The sequence below is a fragment of the Zingiber officinale genome, chromosome 5A, assembly GCF_018446385.1.
Source record: "Zingiber officinale cultivar Zhangliang chromosome 5A, Zo_v1.1, whole genome shotgun sequence".
NCBI lineage: Eukaryota > Viridiplantae > Streptophyta > Magnoliopsida > Zingiberales > Zingiberaceae > Zingiber > Zingiber officinale.
In genome coordinates, this window is record NC_055994.1 from 91,194,631 (window position 1) to 91,213,611 (window position 18,981).

An 18,981-nucleotide genomic window follows, 5' to 3' on the forward strand; every position below is an offset into this window, starting at 1 on the left:
GTGAAGATCTGAAATGAATCTGTGAAGTTCTGCTGAAGGAATCGCACGCCAACAGCTATAAACGACGCCAACGGTCGAATCCCAATCGATTGGATTGCTCCCAATCGATCGGGGAGGCTTTGGATCGATCCACGGATCGATCCAGAGTGCCTCTGTGCTCTGGAAAAATGCCTGGATCGATCCACGGATCGATCCAGCGCTTATCGCGCGAAGCAGCAGCGTCCCAATCGATTCACTGATCGATTGGGACCTCTGGATCGATCCACGGATCGATCCAGAGAGGTTCTGTTCGCGGGGACTCACCGGATCGATCGGCGGATCGATCCAAATCTTCTGGATCGATCCACTGATCGATCCAAACCTGCTGGATCGATCCACGGATCAATCCAAACCTGCTGGATCAATCCACGGATCAATCCAAACCTGCTGGATCAATCCACGGATCAATCCAAACCTTGGTTTTTGCCCAAAACCAAGTCCAAAGCCCCCTAAACCAACATCTAGTCAACCATGACTTGTTGGTACATAAGACCTAGCATCCGGTCACCCTTGACCAGCTAGGACTCTCTCACCAAGTGTCTGGTCAATCCCTTTGACCCACTTGGACTTTTCTTCCTCGTGCCAAGTATCCGGTCAATCCCTTTGACCTACTTGGACTCTCACCAGATGTCTGGTCAACCTTGACCCATCTGGATTTCTCTTGCCTGGCTTCACTCACCGGAACTTTCCCAATTGCCTAGATTCACTCACTAGGTCTTTCACCTGGCTTCACTCACCAGGATTTTTCTCCTGCCTAGCTTCACTCACTAGGACTTCCCAATTGCCTAGCTTCACTCACTAGGTCTTTCACCTGGCTTCACTCACCAGGATTTTCTCCTGCCTAGTTTCACTCACTAGGACTTTCCAATTGCCTAGCTTCACTCACTAGGTCTTTCACCTGGCTTCACTCACCAGGATTTTCCTCCTGCCTAACATCCCAGTTAGGACTTCCCAGTCAAGTATCCGGTCATCCTTGACCTACTTGACTCTTCTTCAATCAACCTTGCATTGTCAAACATCGAAACCCAAACCAAGACTCAAGCTTGGTCAACCAGGTCAACCTTGACCTGAGGGATGTTGCACCAACAGATGTGAGGGGCGCGTGGGGTGAGCATAATCACCTTTTTTTTGCTACAATAGTTCTACATTGATCCAAGTAGAATATCATTATCAAACCGTGTTTGTTGCAACAATTTGGTGCAAGGCAATACCACCAGTAATACTAAAAATTAACTAAATTATTTTTTTATTACATTGATTAATATTTCTTTGTTATCTTTCTATCCTTCACATCTGTACCTCTAAGAAAATCAATTAGAATCCAACAGTTGTGTTTTATCAGTTGTACATACCATCTTAGTCTATCTCTCACGTTATATCTATTTCAAAAAATTTCTTACGGTCCAAGGGGAATACAACAATCATGAAAATTTCCAAATGCTCAACTCCATTTCAACCACTCACATTTTATCATAAAAAATATATCTTTAAAAATATCTCCTCCTTGGAGATCAAGAATGAATGTTGGTAATCACACTACCTAGCATCAACCAATTTCCATTCAACTTGACGACAAAGCTTGGTCCTATAATTATTTGTGTGTGGTTTGTGGAAAATTTTGCAATTTTCTATATTCAATTTATCAGGAAAAAAATTGCAATTGAAAAAAAAAATGTCATCAACTTTTCAATGCCATTATATAATAAAATTTATTATTTACACCGAAGGTGCTTGATATTTTCCAAAAATTATTATGGAAACTCATAAGAAATGAAAACAGGAAACAGTGCTTTTACTAGGTACTACAAGGCACAAGCAACATACTATAGTTATTTAACTGATCCATAATGGCATATAGTGGACTGATGATAAAGCCCTATAGTGCATTTGGTTCATAAGAATAGCTAATCTATAAATTCAAATCGAATAAGAATTACTAAGTTTAACCACAAAAATGAGATCAGAACACCAATTCTCATAGAATTATGATTCCCTAATGATAAGAAATAAACATTCCTTTATTCAAAAAAAAAAAAAAAATACTCACCACAGAATGTATAATCTTACTCTATTCTACCCTTCAAAGAATGTGTGGTTCATTCATCCCATTCTTATGGCCATTCATAGTATATACCTTGCAACTAATGTCTAGAAACTAACTAATTTTACTACTGTCTGACATATTATTGAACACTGGCATTATGTATTATTACCTTGAAAGGGAGCCTTGGCGTAAAGGTAAAGTTGTGACCAAAAGGTCACGGGTTCAAATTCTGGAAACAGCCTCTTGCAAAAAGCAGGGTAAGGCAGCATACAATGGATCCTTCCCCGGGACCCCGCATGGCGGGAGCTTCGTGCACCGGGCTGCCCTTTTTTTTATTATGTATTATTACCTTATTGCTTCATTTCTTTACTGAACTCATTGTAATGTTGCAAGTACATGCCTTGACCAGTTTCTATACTAACAATTCTCAACTGAAAATGGACCAACTAATATTGTTTAGTAATATACCTTGCAACTAATGTCTAGAAACTAACTACTATTTTCTTCATGGGTTGAAATGTCTTCCGTACCGCTCGGCACGGACGGTTTTTACTGTTCCGCCGAGCGGTCGAAACCGGCATAGGAGGCGTCAGAGGAGACGCAGGACGCCTCCGGCGGCGTTGGAGGAGACGTGGGACGCCTCCGGCAGCGTCCCCAAAAGTGTCCGGCGACGCTTCCTGCGCCCGGCGAGGATCGTGGCCGATCTCGCGTCCACGAGCTTTTTCTTTTTCAATAATTAATTATTTTATTTAATTAATTTAAACAAGGAGGATGTGTGATATTTCGAAGAGACTTTGATAAACCCTAATTAAATTATCCTAATAAAATATATAAAAAATATATTTAAAATTAAAATAAATTTAATAAATTTTATTAATTAATATTCTGAAAAAATAATATTTTAAATTTCATTTAAAAATTTTAAAAAATATAATAATTCTTATTTGTATTCTAATATATTTTTTATTAATTTAATTTTAATCTAAATTTTTTAAAAATTCTAAAAAAAAATTAAAAATTCTTTAAAAAAATTTAAAAATTCTAAAAAATTTTTAAAAAATTCTAATAAATTATATTTATATTCTGATATTTTTTATTTTAAATTTTTTTACTTAATATTTGTTTACTATTTAAAATATATATTATTTAATTAATAATTAATTAATTAAATGAATAAATAGTTAATTTATATAATTATTATTATATATAAAGTAATATCTTGTATTAATTTATATACTTATTATTATTATTATTATTATTATTATTATTATTATTATTATTATTATTATTATTATAGATAGTTCTATTTTTAATTTGAATTATTGATATATTAATTCTATTTAAATAAAACTATTTTTAATTATTTTTTCTAATAATATTAAATTATTCAATAATTGAAAACTTATAATAAATCAATATACAACTTACTTTTATATAAACATAAATATATTTATCTTATAATTACTATATATAAATAAAAAAATACCAAAAATGTATCGGTATGGCACGATACAATACCAAAATCGTATCGTTCCGGTTTGAGACCGAAACCTCGACACGGGTTGAAATTTTAAACCTTGATCTTCTTACTGTCTAACACAGTTTTTTAATATACTGGCAATATGTATTATTACCCTTTTGCTTCATTTCTTTACAGAACTAATTTTATGCTGCAAGTACATTCCTTGACCAGTTTAGACTAACAATTTCTTAACTGAAAATGGACTAATTTAATTTTTACTGTCTATTAAAATGCCTTGCAGTTAATGTCTAGAAACTAATTAATTTTCCTACTGTCTAACATGTTGTTTAACATACCGTCAATATGTATTATTACCCCTTTCCTTCATTTCTTTACTGAACTAATTGTCATGCTGCAAGTACACCCCCTTTACTAGTTTCTAGACTAACAATTTCTCAACTGAATATTGACCAACTTAGTTTTTATTGTCTAGCACAACGCTGAAACATACCCCTTAACCAGTTTGTAAACAGAAACAACTCCACAACTGAAAACCGTTTTTGTTTAGTATAATGCTAAAATATATCTTTTCTTTATTTCCCTATTTTTCTCATAGTCATGCTTCAATGCATACCCCTTGAAACAAAATCAGCTCCTTGTTGATGCAAGTGGGGAATAAATATGTTTAATATATAGAAATTTACCATGTGATCTTAATTTCATAAGAAAATTGTATATAAAGATATTAAAGCAAAATCCCAGTAAAATAATTAGTTTTGGAAAAAGGAAAGGAGAAAGACGAGGAAACAGCCTTCTACACAAGAAGCTAAAAATAACCAACAGAAAAGGCCAAATACGACAGAGAAAACACACTTACATTGTCATTGTCATTTCCATCACTGGACACGCCTTGTGCACATTGTATTTGGCGATCAAAAACGCCTAAAAGTCTCACAAGAATGTCAAGTGGAACCAAGTGCAGGACTTTCTTTGAACGAATAGACATGATTTGGTTCACAAGTGTTTTGATCTCAGAAAGAGGCAGAGACTGCTCATCTGCTAATTCTAAATCATCAGGAAATTCTGCCTTGCTACAGAAATCTTCTACCATCTCACAGAAGCTTCCAACAATACCTACAATCAAAAGAAGAAAAAATGAATTCATGAAGAAACACCACAATAAGATAGATCACAGAAGAAAGGTCATGTAACCTTGTTGGTCCAGAGTATCTGGGCCTGCTGTTAATGGAACTGAATCAGTTTCTTTCCTAATCATTTTAGGTTTCCTTGAGGTAACAGAAGGTGGCTCCTGCACATTCATTTTGGGATTTATATAAACAGAAAAGGAAAGATGTAAATAGCTTACAGAAGATCCTAAACTCACATTGACTAAGTTTTTTTCTGACCGATCATCACTATCAGTTTCAATAACTCTTTTCAATTTCACAACTTTCTGTTCAATCGGCTTCTTTTCAAGTGTTTGATTAGAACTTCTCCACTCCTGAGAAGGACCTGAGAAGCTTGAACAGCAAACTTTACATAATCAAAGAAGTGGTAATGGTTGAATAAACAAGGGCATAATCACATGATTGATCTCTAAAAGCTGTCATCAAATTTTATCAGCGAATAAAATATAAAACAGAACAAAAAAGGTTACGCATTTTAAATGTACAAGGCAATGGAACATCTAAATGAAGTGAGAAGAAAAAAATTGAGCTATCCATTCAGATCCAGTGAGTATCCATGAGACAATTTTTTCTAAAGGCACCCTACAAAGAACAAATCTAATAATGAGCTACCGAATTGGACTAAACAGAGAAAATGTCAGGCATGTCACTTAACGCTATCAAAACTCGAATCTCTATTGCAAAAGTTATTATGCATCACTTTGTTCCAATAGGCTGAAGAAGTATATCTAGTTGTAGTCTTGTAGATCCTAAAGTCAATGGCATGTAGCAAAAAAACCTGTCACCAAAACCAAATTTTTATATTCCCCAATTCAAACAGGGAATACAGATTTCATCAAATTCAAGATGTGCAAGCTAAAGCAGATCATTTTTTGGCTCAATTCAAACAGAAAAAACAAAAACAAGTATGATGCAAACAAAATACACCCTTCTAAAATAAGTTGATCGAATAGCATAACTTAGTTCATGGTTTAATTTTTAACACCACTTCTCTCCCATGAGAATGTTGATTGAGGCACTCAACAACATGAGAATGTCTGCTTATGCATGTGAATTATCTTGGTATATGCAATAAGATTCCAACATAGTTTCAACATTGAATCAGTCTTGTGCTTTTGGCATTTTCTTACTACGTAATTACCCAAATCTCCCACAGATACAAGTGTAAACTTTGCACCAAGTAATCCAGATCTGAATGGCCATTTCAAAAACCAACACACTAATATTATCTGTATCATATCGCAGACCTTCTGAATATTATTGTTGTTTAATTTTTCTTTATAGTTTTTTTTAACATTTAATTATTTTTCCTCACAAAAAACCAGCAATCCAGTCCACACATTAGTCCAAAGAAATACCACTATACCTTTGCAACAAAAAAAAAAAGTTCACTATATAATTTATTCATAACTATATTTATTTGCCAATAACTTACATTGGTAATGATGAATGCAAATATTTCAATACTGTAAAATAAAAAAAGTCCAATATACTAGGTGAGGACCTTGAAATCAAATACTCCAATATGAAGTTCAAGCTTTGATCCTGAAAGATAAAATTCACACTCACCAAAGTTTTGAATAATTTGTTGATAAGTCATTTGGTGAATTGACAAAAGCAAAGTGTCTAGCATACATAGATTACTAACTATTGACAACCCACTAAGAGTATCATCAGCCCCTAAGATGTCTAGACCCAAAATTGCACCAGCACATGTTTAGGGAAGAATTTAATTGCTTTCCTGAATATCCAAATAGGTATGAACACAGACCTAGGCATGAACTAGGGTACAACATAAAAGTATGTTAAAATTGAAGCCCTTAGTTTTAACAGTCAATTAGTCACATTCTCTGATGTTTGCTAAAATGGAAGATTGTAGGACATGTCAACCCAACACAATCAAAAGTTACCAAAATGAAATTTAGAAGAACTATCACAAAAAAAATTAAAAAATCAGTTTGAGCCAACTCATAAAGATTAGAGAAATCATCTAATATTACACACTAGCCTGAATGAGACTTAGACTAAAATATAAGTATGATCTCACGTACGTTAAGGATCAAGTGATCAACTATACCAACAACAATCAAACGTTATCCCACTAGATGGGGTCAGCTATATGGATTCTTTTATACCACTATATCATTATTTATATTTAAATAATTTTTGTTTTGTTTTATTATTGCTAACTAAGTCTTTTTTTATCTAATTTTGAGTGTAATGGAACATGTTCTAGGGTTGTTCCCGGAAGGAACGTGTTTTAGAATTCGACTGTAATATCTTGGCAAGGATCGCTACATCTCCAGAACTCGGGTGTAGTGTTAAATATGCAAGAGCTCGTGTTGCAAGGTTCGACTGTAACATATCGGCAAGGACTACTATGGGAACTTAGGTGTAGTTTTAAATAAGTAAGAGTTCTCACATCATAAGTTAGATAAAAAAAAAGGACAGCCCGGTCCACAAAGCTCCCGCCATGCGGGGTCCCGAGGAAGGATCCATTGTACGCAACCTTACCCTACTTTTTACAAGAGGTTGTTTCCATGATTCGAACCTGTGACCTTTTGGTCACAAAGCAACAACTTTAATATTATAAGAAGCTTAATGGTCAAAGATTTGGAACATGAAATATAAGAACCTTCACTTGTAAAGTAATGGAGGTAATAAATACAATGATTAGGAGGAGAATTAGTATTTTGTGTATATAAGAGATGAAATGGCAGGCAAGAAGGCAAAGATGGTAGAAAACTTTGGTTTTAAATTATGGTACACGGGAAAGAGTAAAACAAGAAATAGAATGGGTATTGTTGTAGATAATTTGTTAAATGATAAAGTTATGGGAGTAATTAGAAAGGAGGGTAGAATTATAGTTTTCAAGGTAGTAATGACGAAGAAAACTATAAACGTAATTAGCATATCTGCACCAAGTAGGATTAGATGAAGATATCAAATCAAGATTTTAGGACGACTTGGATGAAATATTACAAAACATTTTGCCAAATAATTTTCATAGGAGGCGTTCTAAATGAGCATGTTGGAATGAAAAATGAAAAATATGAGGATGCATAGGGTTTTGGGTTTGGAACAAGAAATGAAGAAGGGAAAGCTATATTGGATTTTATGATAGCATATGACCTTATAATAGTAATGCAGAACTAACCCAACATGACCTCTTAAACTTCAAGCAATCAAAACTTTTGATTCGGACTCAGAATCAAGCTGTGTATGTGGTCACGCGTGCAAAATTTGAAAATCTACATTTATTACTAGCCCATTTAGGGCCCAAATTCCACAATTTAGAGCCTCATCTGAACCTCCAAAGATTTTATTACTATTTTTAATAATTTTTATAGTATTTAGAGTATTTTTGGTATTCCAGGTAATTATGAGTCATAATTAGTCTAAAATAGCGTCTTGTTTTATTGATTTTAATTTCTACCAAGAGATTTCCTTTTCTTGAAAGATCTCTTCTTTTTCTACAAGATTAGAATTGAAGTCCATATATTGGGATTTCTTTCCTTTCTTTATCTTGAGGTCTATAGTCTATATAAACACTTATCTAGTTGTATGAGGATTAATCCCTCAATTAATAATAAAGTTTCCTTTTTTAGCAAACAACGATTTTTCTTCTTGTTTTCTTCAGATTCTCTTCTTACCTTCTCCTCAATTCCCCTTTCTCATCCACCGGATAATCATTATCCTCCCAACATCAAATAGCCAATACATTTTTTAAGAATAAAGAATGTTTAGTCACGTTCAAAAGTAGCAATAATAAATCGCAAATTAACTTTCTTATAGTTAGGAAAAGGAATAGAAAGATTTGTAAATATTGCAAGGTCATAAGAAAGCTTAAACTAAGTTTAGTAGTGTTGAATATACGCATTAATCATAGCATCAATTGAAAAAAAAATATGCACAACTCCTAAAATTAAAGGGTGAAAATTAAAGGATGGGAAGTAAAATATATTTAAGGAAAAAAGTAGAAGTACAAGCATTAGGTGAAATATACGGTGATTCTAATATGACATGGGATAAGATGGTATCAAAGTTGAAAATATTAATAAAAATGTACTGAGTCAAACCAAGTAAGAAATCTTGATGGTGGAATGAGAAAATACAAAAAATAAATAACGTATAAGGAATTAGATATATGTAAGAACAAGGAAAACTTGAAAAAATATACAATAGCCAAGAAAGAGAGGCTAAAAAAGCAGTGAATGAAGTAAAGAATAAAACTTTTAAACGGTTATATCAAAAATTAGATACAAAAGAAAGAAAAAAAGACATTTATATAATAACTAAAATGAAAGAGAGGAAAAGAAGAGATCTTATCCAAATAATATGTATTAAATATAAATACAATAGGGTAATATTAAATGATGTTGAAATAAAAGAACGATGGAAAATGTATTTTCATCAACTTTTTAATAAAGATTTAGGTGAATTCAAACTTTAGAAGTAGAATAATCTTTAAATGGAATGCAAAATGGAAAAGTCGTAGGATTAGATGATATTCTGTGGAAATGTCTAGGAAAGCAGAGTATTAAATAACTTATAAAAGTATTTAACATAATATTGAAAATGAAAAAAAAATAGATCAATAGATGGTAAGTGCTCTAGTTCACTTATATAAGAATAAGGAAGACATGCAAAATTATACAAACTATACTGGTATTAAACTAATAAGTCATAACATGAAACTTTGGGAAAGAGTAATTGAAAAAAAAAATTAAGGGAGGTCGACTATGCATCTTCTCAAGAAAATATCGGGAGCAAAAGAAGCATCTATATTCATTGACCTAGGAAAATCTTATGATAAAGTTTCAAACGAAATTATATGAAGAATTCTAAAAAAGAGAGGTGTTAGCGTAATATATATTGAACTAATGATATGTATGAGGAAAACTTCATGGATTAACTGAAGCATTTCCAATATAGATAGGGTTACATCAAGGATTAACACTAAGTTCTTATTTTTTTTATACTAACCATGGACGAATTCATTGGTAGATGGGACACGTGAATGAGTAAATATTAAATTAGAATCTTAACAGGAAACACTAGTGAAAGATTTTACGGCTTAATAGAGTAAAGACGAAATATATGAAATTTAAGTTTAGTAATATTAAACGTAATGAGACAATTGTTAAGATAGAATATGATGAGTTGTCTCGAACTGAGGGCTTTAAGTATTTAATATCTTTTTTGCAAAACAATGGAGGAATTGAGAGAGATATCTTACATAAAATACAAGTAGGATGGTTGAAATGAAGGAGAGCGTCGAGTGTTTTATGTGATCGTAAAATACCTCTAAAACTTAAAGAGAAGTTCTACAAAACTACAGTTAGACTTGCTATGTTATATGATGCTGAATATTGGACTATGACTTGAGCACATAAGCAGAAGATGAGAATTACAGAGATGAGAATGTTAAGATGAATGTGTGGGCATACGAGGATGGGCAAAATAAGAAATGAAAGCATTAGCGAGAAAATCGGAGTTGCATCTATTCAGGAATAACAAAGGCATGCTTAAGAATATACAGACATATACTTAGATAGCGAATAAATGCTCCAACTTTGTAATATGAAAGTATAACAAATATGCACATCAAATACGAAAGAGTAAGACTAAAAAAGACTTGATTAGCAACAATAAATAAGATAAAATTTATTTAAGTAAAGATAATGATATAATAGAGGATCGAGTCTAATGGCGTAGAAGAATTCATATAGTCAACCCCATCTAGTGGAATAAGACTTGGTTGTTGTTATTATTGTTCTTGAGTGTAACAGAATACCAAAGCCAATTTGAGGAATTGCTCGTAATGTGACAATTTGGAAGAACATAGATTGACTATCAATCAATTTTTTTAATGAGCTTGAGCTAGAAATTGAGAAGAGGTCAAATTGTTTTTGCCTAATTTATAGAATAGGCATGACGAAAGGATACCTAAAGCTTCACATGTTCAGACACAAAACTCCATCGACAGAAAACAAACCAACCTATACCACTATTTAAGGAAACAACCTGCAATCACTGATTCTAGAGTACATACTAGTTCTTATATCATTAAAATAATAAATCAGAAATGTTGAATCCTAAATCTCAACTGACAAATTATAAAATCCAATATGCTCGTTGTCACAATAAAAGACACATGGCATCAAAATGTCAAGTTGAATATTAACAACTTCGCCTAAAGGTGAGGAAAGGAGTGGAGATTAAGACTGGAAAGAATGAATAAGAAGTTGATCCTTTACATGAAAGTTCAGCTAGAGGGGAGGAAAGGGGAGGATGGGCGTGAGACTTAAACCTTAATGTTGACAATGCATTGTAACTATGATCAAACTAATTGGCATATCAAAATGCACCAGTAAACTTCAAAGATTGTCTAACATGGCATAAATTGTATAAATATGATCTCGGTCAATGCAATTATTTCAATATAACTCAAATTTAACCTCACCCTTAATCATACAAATTTTGTTGGATGAATCATACCTCTTTGACAAGTCATATAGAGGTCTGTGGCTCCTACATAATGATGAATTTTGAGTGTAACAACTTCCATTATATGGCTCATATCATACTTGGATACTTTGCTGTATATCTTTTTGTTACACGGTATGGGAGAGACTTCATATACCTATAAACTGCTATCAAGCTCAGTCATATGAAACTTAACCAGGCTAAAACAAAAATTAGAGCCCCAAACAACAAAGCAAGCCCCTCATTTTCCCACTTGGACCCAACTTGTGGAGGAAATCAAAGATTTAACACTGTTGTCAAACTTAATACACAAATAGATAAAAGTCAAGGTTCTAACATCGTAAACTGACCCTTTTCCTAAAAATAAAGAACCTTTATGTGAGTACCAATAGGGTTGGAAAAATTCCCGAAAATCCCGACCCTTCCCGAATCCCATCCCATTTCCGACCCGAAAATATCCCGACCCGACATTTTCCCGACCCGAAGGTTCGGGATTTTTCCCGTCCCGATCACTATCGGGAAAGGGATCGGGAATTTTTTTTCTCCCGACGGAAATCCCGTCCCGACCCGACTATATTATAATATTATTTTTTATATTAAAAATATTATTTTTTTATATTAAAAATATTATTTTTTTATATTAAAAATATTATTTTTTATATATTTCTTTTATATTTTAAGCAACTAACTATTATGTTTATTTTTTTCTCTTCATTTTTCTCATACTTCATCATAATTTTGTTTCTAAATAATTTATTGGCAATGTGTGAAGAAGATAATCAATTAGTTTATTTTAGCATATGAAAACTGATAAAATGATATAAAGAATAATTTTTATGATCTTTTTTCTGTAAGTTGAATCCAAGCATTTCTAAGGACTAAGGTCATCATATCATCAATTCATTATTGATACAATGGTTGACATGACAATTTTTATTTTTGGATTTTCTTGTATTAGGTATAAAGTATAAACTAAGTAGTAGTTTTAGTTTTTTTTAATTAGTTTTAATATATTTATGATGTCCTAGGAAGATATTTTAGCTTTTAATGGTTAAGTACCACGAAATCGTTTTAATTTATTTGTATTGTACTAAAAAATTGTTTGAGTCTCTATAGATTTTTTTTTAAAAAAAAATATTTTTCGGGATATTCTTACGGGTCCCTACCCGATCCCGAATATTCGGGATCCCGAACATTCGGGTCCCGACACTTTTCGGGTACGGGATCGGGAAAAAAAAAATTCCCAATTCTTATCGGGATGGGTATTGGGTAAGGGGGTTACAGGACGGGTCCCGACCCTATCCCACCCCTAAGTACCAAGACTTAACTCAAGAATAACCCTATGATGACTTGTCCCCAATAATAAACAGTTTGCACACCTCAGAAGCACAATTACTCAACCCAAAAAAGTAAATTAAAGTGAATAAACAGAATGACATGGGTCTGTTGGATCCTCATTTGTTGATTAATAAATCTTTTTATAATAATTTTATTAACACTGGTATGAGTCCATGTAGCAATTTTTTGGCCTTATGTATATAATTCTGCATGCTTCCATAAATACTAATCAACGACCTTCATGTTTCTTCCACTAACACATATAGCAAGTAAATTGATTCCAACACTTATTTGTCTAAGTAATCAAATAACTTGAACATTAGCCTACTTTTAATAACATGAGCTTTATTAACTAATTAGGAGAAATTTGAGCCCCTGTCTGTTTTGGGGATTTGGTGTTTCTTGTTCAAGAGGTGATGCAAATATTTATACTCCGTTTATTTTGATTATTATTACTTTTATCATTCTAGCAAACTTAGTTTATTTTCCTTGAATCATATCAAATCATAACAACAACAATAACAATAATAACAACAACAACAACAAAACCTTATCCACTAGGAGTGGTCGGCAATCATATCAAATCATCAAATTAATGTAAATCCTATAAAAGAGGTTCTCTCTTGGTGCTTCATCATCAGAGCAACAATTCATTTTACTATCAAAAGAAAAGTATAGATTACCTGGACGAAAACACTTAAATGCATCGTGATTAAACTTCATAACCTCTTGATAAAGAATCGAATGGTCGTCCGGGACATCAGTACCAACGGCTCCATCTTCCTTGAGATTTCTACCCGATAGGGAAAAAAATGCATAAAATATAAGCAATTTAAAAACGTGTCTACGCTCAACAAAATCCAAGCCGCCAGGAGACCGAGAAATTCGATACTCACAAATATCCCACGTCGCAGTTACTAAGTAGCTCGGAGATCGTTCTAGCGTGCGCAATAATCTCCGGGACGTCGCCGGCTCGGGACCCAGCGAGCGCGTCGGAGAGGCCGATCTTCTGGTCTACAGACCCGAAGCACGGGGGAAGCGAGGGCAGGGATAATGAGGGAGCGATCTCGGAGTGGGTAGTGTTGACCAGGCGGCAGTAGCGCTCGAACCGTAGGTCCTGGTTGAGCTCCATGGGTCAAGCGGAGGCCGTCGGGCCGTCAAGGGGGGTCGGGGATCGAATTTGGGGCCGCAAATCCCGGGATTAGGACGGATCCGCGGGGAGCGGTTAGGGTTTCGGCAGGCGAAAACCCTAGAGGTCCGTGCAGGGAGATGGAGCGCGGGCTCGAAGGGGGAAGGGAAGGGGAAGCGGAAGGGTACAGAAGGGGGAGAAGGATTTGGGGAGGGCAGCAGTTGCTCCGCACGAGCTGGACCCACTTAAATAGAGACGGCGAGCGGGCAACGGCGAAGGAAGTTTTTACTATTAAGATCTCGGATCGGAATTCACCAACGGACTTGCTGCTTCCTCCGCACGGAAGCGGAAGAATGAGATGCAACAAACAAATGTTATTTTACGAATTCTTAAGCATCAAAAGAAATTTATTTTTTTATTTTACACAAATACCTCATCTCCAAACACTAGTGTGATTTAAACTCACTGGTGGCAAAACGTAAAGCTAAAGACAAATTCTGCTAAAGATTAATAAATTCTTATTTGTAGTGTACAATATAAACAGAGACATAGTTAAAATCAAGAAAAATACTCTCTCTGTAGTGATCAACTGCTTCTCGATTTATCTCCTTACAAGATGCTTGTAAGGTCAGTCGTGTTGGGCTGTTAAAGTGGCAAATTACACATTTTGTTATAACTAATAAAATTAAATATTTCAAATAATATTTATTTTAAAAAATATTATTTTTTTCATGGTTTAAAGTGGCATGTCGAAACGGGCGAACGTCTCGTTTCGCTTGACGATCGACACCGGCATGACCCGGCATCAGACCCACGACAGCTGCGACGTGTTTGCGTGACCCCGAGGTCACAGCGGAGGGGTCGCTCGACCCTGTAACAGTAGTCGAGGGGTCGCATAACCCTTCCGTTGCCACCACGGAGGCATCGTGCGACCCTACGGTCACTGTAGAGGGGTCGCACGACCAACGTGGTCGCGCCGAAGGAGTCACGCAATCCCCGCGCCCATGGCTGATCGTGCAACCCCGCGACAACGCCGAAGTCGTGCGGGCTCGCTAGTGGTGTCGGATTTTAGATTTTTTTTAAATTAAACTTAGGTTAATTATTTTAATCAACTCCTAGTTATGATAGAGATAATCTAAAGAGACTTTATTAAACTCTAATAAAATTATCTAATTAATTTTATATTTCACTTATTTTAATTTAAAAATTATAATAAAATTTTTATCTATTTATTTATTTATTTTCATATCTTTTCTTTTTTAAAAAAATTATTTTTTATATTATTTATTTTTTAAAATATTTATGTTAAATATTTTAGTTTTTAATTAATATATTTTATATTTAAAAAATATCGAAACTATATCGACATACACGATATGATATCAAAATCGTATCGTTCCGATCCAGGATGAAAACTACAATACGAATTGAAATTTTAAATCTTAATTTTTTTTCTCCATTTAGGATCTCGAGAATGATTGAGACGGCTTGGATATAAACAAATTTGATCAGGATGTGTTGCATGCTCTTTCTTACATGTTATAAGTCGAGTAAAGTGACTATAATATTATGTTTTAAAAGGGTTGGTGTTGGGTTATTATTTGTAATAAAGAGCTTTTTTGGTGAAAAAATAACAAGAAGATCCATTCGAAAATAGTTAGATTAATCAAATCAAAGATTTTTGTATATGATTTGATTAAGGTCTCAATGTGTTTTTGATTAATTTCTATGGAATAAATACACTGAGTTTGTCTTATATTTGATCCGACAACAATTTTGGCTCTTGGTGGGTCCTTCGAATGAAAACGTGTTTAAATTACGACTTTGTTTCCTCGTCCACATGACAACTCTAAAAAGACAATTATATTAAAAAAAACAAAATGTAAAGAACAGTAGTGGTAAGAAAATTGTACGGGGATTTTCCACACCGCGTAGCTGGTTTTGTTCTTTACCTAAAATATTTATTTATTTTTTAATTGATTAAATCATGTATTTCTTTCCCTTCTTTTTTCCATTATACCCCTCTTCCTTTTTACTCCCCTCTTCCTTTTTACTCTTCGTCCCAAAAAAAACTCTGAAGCGCTTTATTTTTCCATTAAAAAAACTTAATCTCTTAACCCTCCTCCGTCACTATCTCAACGAGTTTTCTCTACCATCCCCTTTGTCTTTGCCCAATAATGCAAAGAGTCATAAAAAGTTGATGTCAATTTAAAATTAAGACGAGAGCTTTGAATCGATTCGTAGTGATCTCTGGGATTCAGTGGTATTTTTGATCGAGATTTGGAAAAAAGCAAACGACATGGAAGCCGTGGCGAGCTACATCAAGGGCACAAAGTTGCGGCTTAGTCTATCAGGCTCCGATGAGTTGGAGAAGTCAATCACAAGGGATGGAAATTGAGCACTTATGGAGGATAAGACTGACTTCGTCAATTCTTAATCAGAGGATGACTTTGGTCACAAGAATGTTAGCGCATCTCTGATGACGAAATAAGTTTTTTATTTCGAATAAAGATGTGAATATGTTTTAGAGTAGTTCTAATTTTTTACTAATAATTATTTGATGAAATGCCAAGGCGCAACTAAAGGTGGAGACAGAGGCAAACACTGTCTAGTTGTTTTGTGAAGGTTAGCATGGATGAGGGTTCTTACTGTTGGATATTGGGGCCTTAAATGGACCAAAACGATTTTGAGGAAGGAAGTCATCAATTGTTGAAAGTCATAATTGACTTCAAAATTGAAATCTACGATTCGCGTAGATAGATTTAGACTACTAATTTGCTCAAAACCGATTAAGGGTGAATGAGAAATTAATGTTTAAAATCGGCACAAAATAACATTTATTATTCATTAATAAAGTGCATGGGAGAATAGTCCCACATCGGAAATTCTCGTTGTATGTTCTCTACTTATTAATGAAGATGTGTTAATGGAGTTAACACAAAAATAAAAGGACAGATGCTCCCATAACCCAGGGTGAGCAGGTGCTCGCACCTGTGAGCCCGCTACCCGCCACGTGCGCAATGGGCGCTTTGTAGGCGCACTTTGCACTTCGAAATTTATGCTCCAGGTGACATTGCAGTGCCTACGTGGCACTCGGGTGATGTGTCAGGCTCGTACCTGACGTGGCAGTACCTATGCGACATCCTCGTGGGCAAAGGGAGATGACTGGACAGTTGACTTAGGGAATGGATGGCTACCGTTGATCAACGTTGATCAAATAGGTATGATGGATCGCTTGTGATGCAATCTAGAGCGTTGGATCGCAAAGAGTAACGATCTAACGGCTTGGGATGAGACTTGATCTGAAGCATCGAATCAATGGATCCAGATCCGATGACAATAGGCGGGATCTGAGGGTCACAACTCCTCAGATCTGATGGATGAGATTGAAGTGGGCTTGGTGAAGGGTTACAACCCTTCAGAATGGATGATCTAGATCGATCCAGCCCAAGGAACACATCCACTCACCCAAAGGACACTCAACCTCTTCTTTCAGTATAAATAGAACCCTCCAGATGATGGAATATTCACTCAATCCTCTCTTCTCTTTCTCAAGCATTCATCTCATCTTGTGCATTAAAGAGTCCAAGAAGTCTACTAGAAGGTTCGCTGGTCTCGGAAGTCAGAGTGCTACGATTCCGAGACGTTCGTCATCGTTGTATCTTGGGAACGAATTGCAACAATCCGTTAAGCACCGTAGCGGAGCAATATCGTTTACGGAGATAGTGTCGAACACTAGCCTCGACGATCAGTTTGTATACTCCAGAAGCTACCCGGGATTAACAGTCGTAAACGATATTCCGACGGTAGTACCGACCGTCGTTCCGACAACCATTCCGCACGGAGAAAAGCCGGAGAAATTCACCGGGCCGACTTCAAAAGATGGTAACAGAAGATGCTGTTTTATCTAACAACGCTAAACCTTGTACGGTTTTTGCACGAAGACACGCCAGCCGCTACGGAAGGTAGTAAGGCAGCTAGCGATGCGTGGTCTCACAGAGATTTTCTGTGCCACAATTATATACTCAACGCCTTGGACAACACGTTATATAACGTATATTGTTCTCTGGAGATGAGAAAATCTTTGTGGGAATCCCTTGAGAAGAAATACAAGACCGAAAATGCTGGATTGAAGAAATTCATCGTCGGTCGGTTTCTGGATTTCAAGATGGTGGACTCAAAAAGCATCTCATCTCAAGTCCAAGATATGCAATTAATACTGCATGATTTGGACGTCGAAGGCATGAAGCTGAACGAGACATTCGCAGTTGCTGCGGTAATTGAGAAGCTCCCTCCGTCACGGAAGGATTTCAAGAATTACCTAAAGCACAAGCAAAAGGAGATAGGGCCGCAAGACCTGATCCTGAGGCTACGAATAGAAGAGGATAATCGAAAGTTATCCGACTCCTGAGGAACCAAGTGGACTATAGACGAAATGTCCAACCTGGTCGAGCCGAACGCTAAAAAGCTGAAGCAGTTCAAAAAGAAGGCTCAAGAAAAGAAGTTCAAAGGCTCCTGCTACAACTGTGGAAAGGCAGGACACCTGTCCAAGGACTGCAGACGCCCAAAGAAGCCAACGAAGGGGCCAAAGGATGCTGCGAATCATGTCGCAACCTCTCTTGAGGACTTGTATCTCACTGCAGTTGTATTTGAAGCCAACTTGGTGGATACCAAACCGAAGCAGTGGTTCATTGATACTGGAGCAACTCGTCATATCTGTTCCGATAAGGCGATGTTCTCCAAGTATACTCTAAATGGGTAATTCTGAAGCTCTCCAAGTAACGCCAATTGTTGGACTCGGAAAGGTTGTTCAAGATGACGTCCGGAAAGGAGCTAACACTCATTGATGTACTCCATGTTCCCGACATCAGTAAGAACCTAGTTTCGGAGCGGCATTGGTCAAGGCCGGATTTAGGGTAGTGTTCCATCAGACAACTTTGTACTTACGAAGAATGGTGTCTTCGTAGGAAAGGGGTACCTAGAAAAGGGTCTATTCAAAATGGTTGTAATGCCTGTACTCCGAAATTTTGATGGTAATAAAATAAATGCTTCCAGCTATGTTGTTGAGTGTTTTAATTTATGGCATGATCGACTCGGACATGTGCATAATAATACTCTCAAACGTCTCGTCAAATTAAATTTATTACCAAACGTCAATGTTGACGGAACACACAAATGTGAAGTGTGCGTGGAAGCGAAAATGACGAAACTACCTTTTCATTCGGTGGAAAGGACAACAACTCCTCTAGAGTTAATACATAGTGATCTATGTGACTTGAAATTTGTGCAAACT

The 18,981-nt window shown here is 35.4% G+C and overlaps 1 protein-coding gene across 2 annotated transcripts in view; it reads right to left on the reverse strand.

Annotated features, from left to right (window-relative positions):
* The window catches only part of LOC121980961 (sister chromatid cohesion protein SCC2-like), a 33,161-nt gene extending 19,114 nt beyond the window's left edge, over window positions 1-14,047 (reverse strand). Inside the window, exons 1-5 of one of the 2 annotated variants that reach the window (XM_042533250.1) lie at window positions 13,456-14,047; window positions 13,243-13,352; window positions 4,930-5,057; window positions 4,758-4,854; window positions 4,423-4,679 (exon numbers count right to left, since the gene is read on the reverse strand). In XM_042533250.1, the coding sequence (XP_042389184.1) occupies window positions 4,423-4,679; window positions 4,758-4,854; window positions 4,930-5,057; window positions 13,243-13,352; window positions 13,456-13,691 (828 nt within the window). In that variant the 5' untranslated portion in view covers window positions 13,692-14,047. Of the gene's footprint in view, window positions 1-4,422; window positions 4,680-4,757; window positions 4,855-4,929; window positions 5,066-13,242; window positions 13,353-13,455 lie in introns of both variants that reach the window. The other variant, XM_042533251.1, reaches the window with a different exon arrangement.
* Between the last annotated feature and the right edge of the window lie 4,934 nt (window positions 14,048-18,981).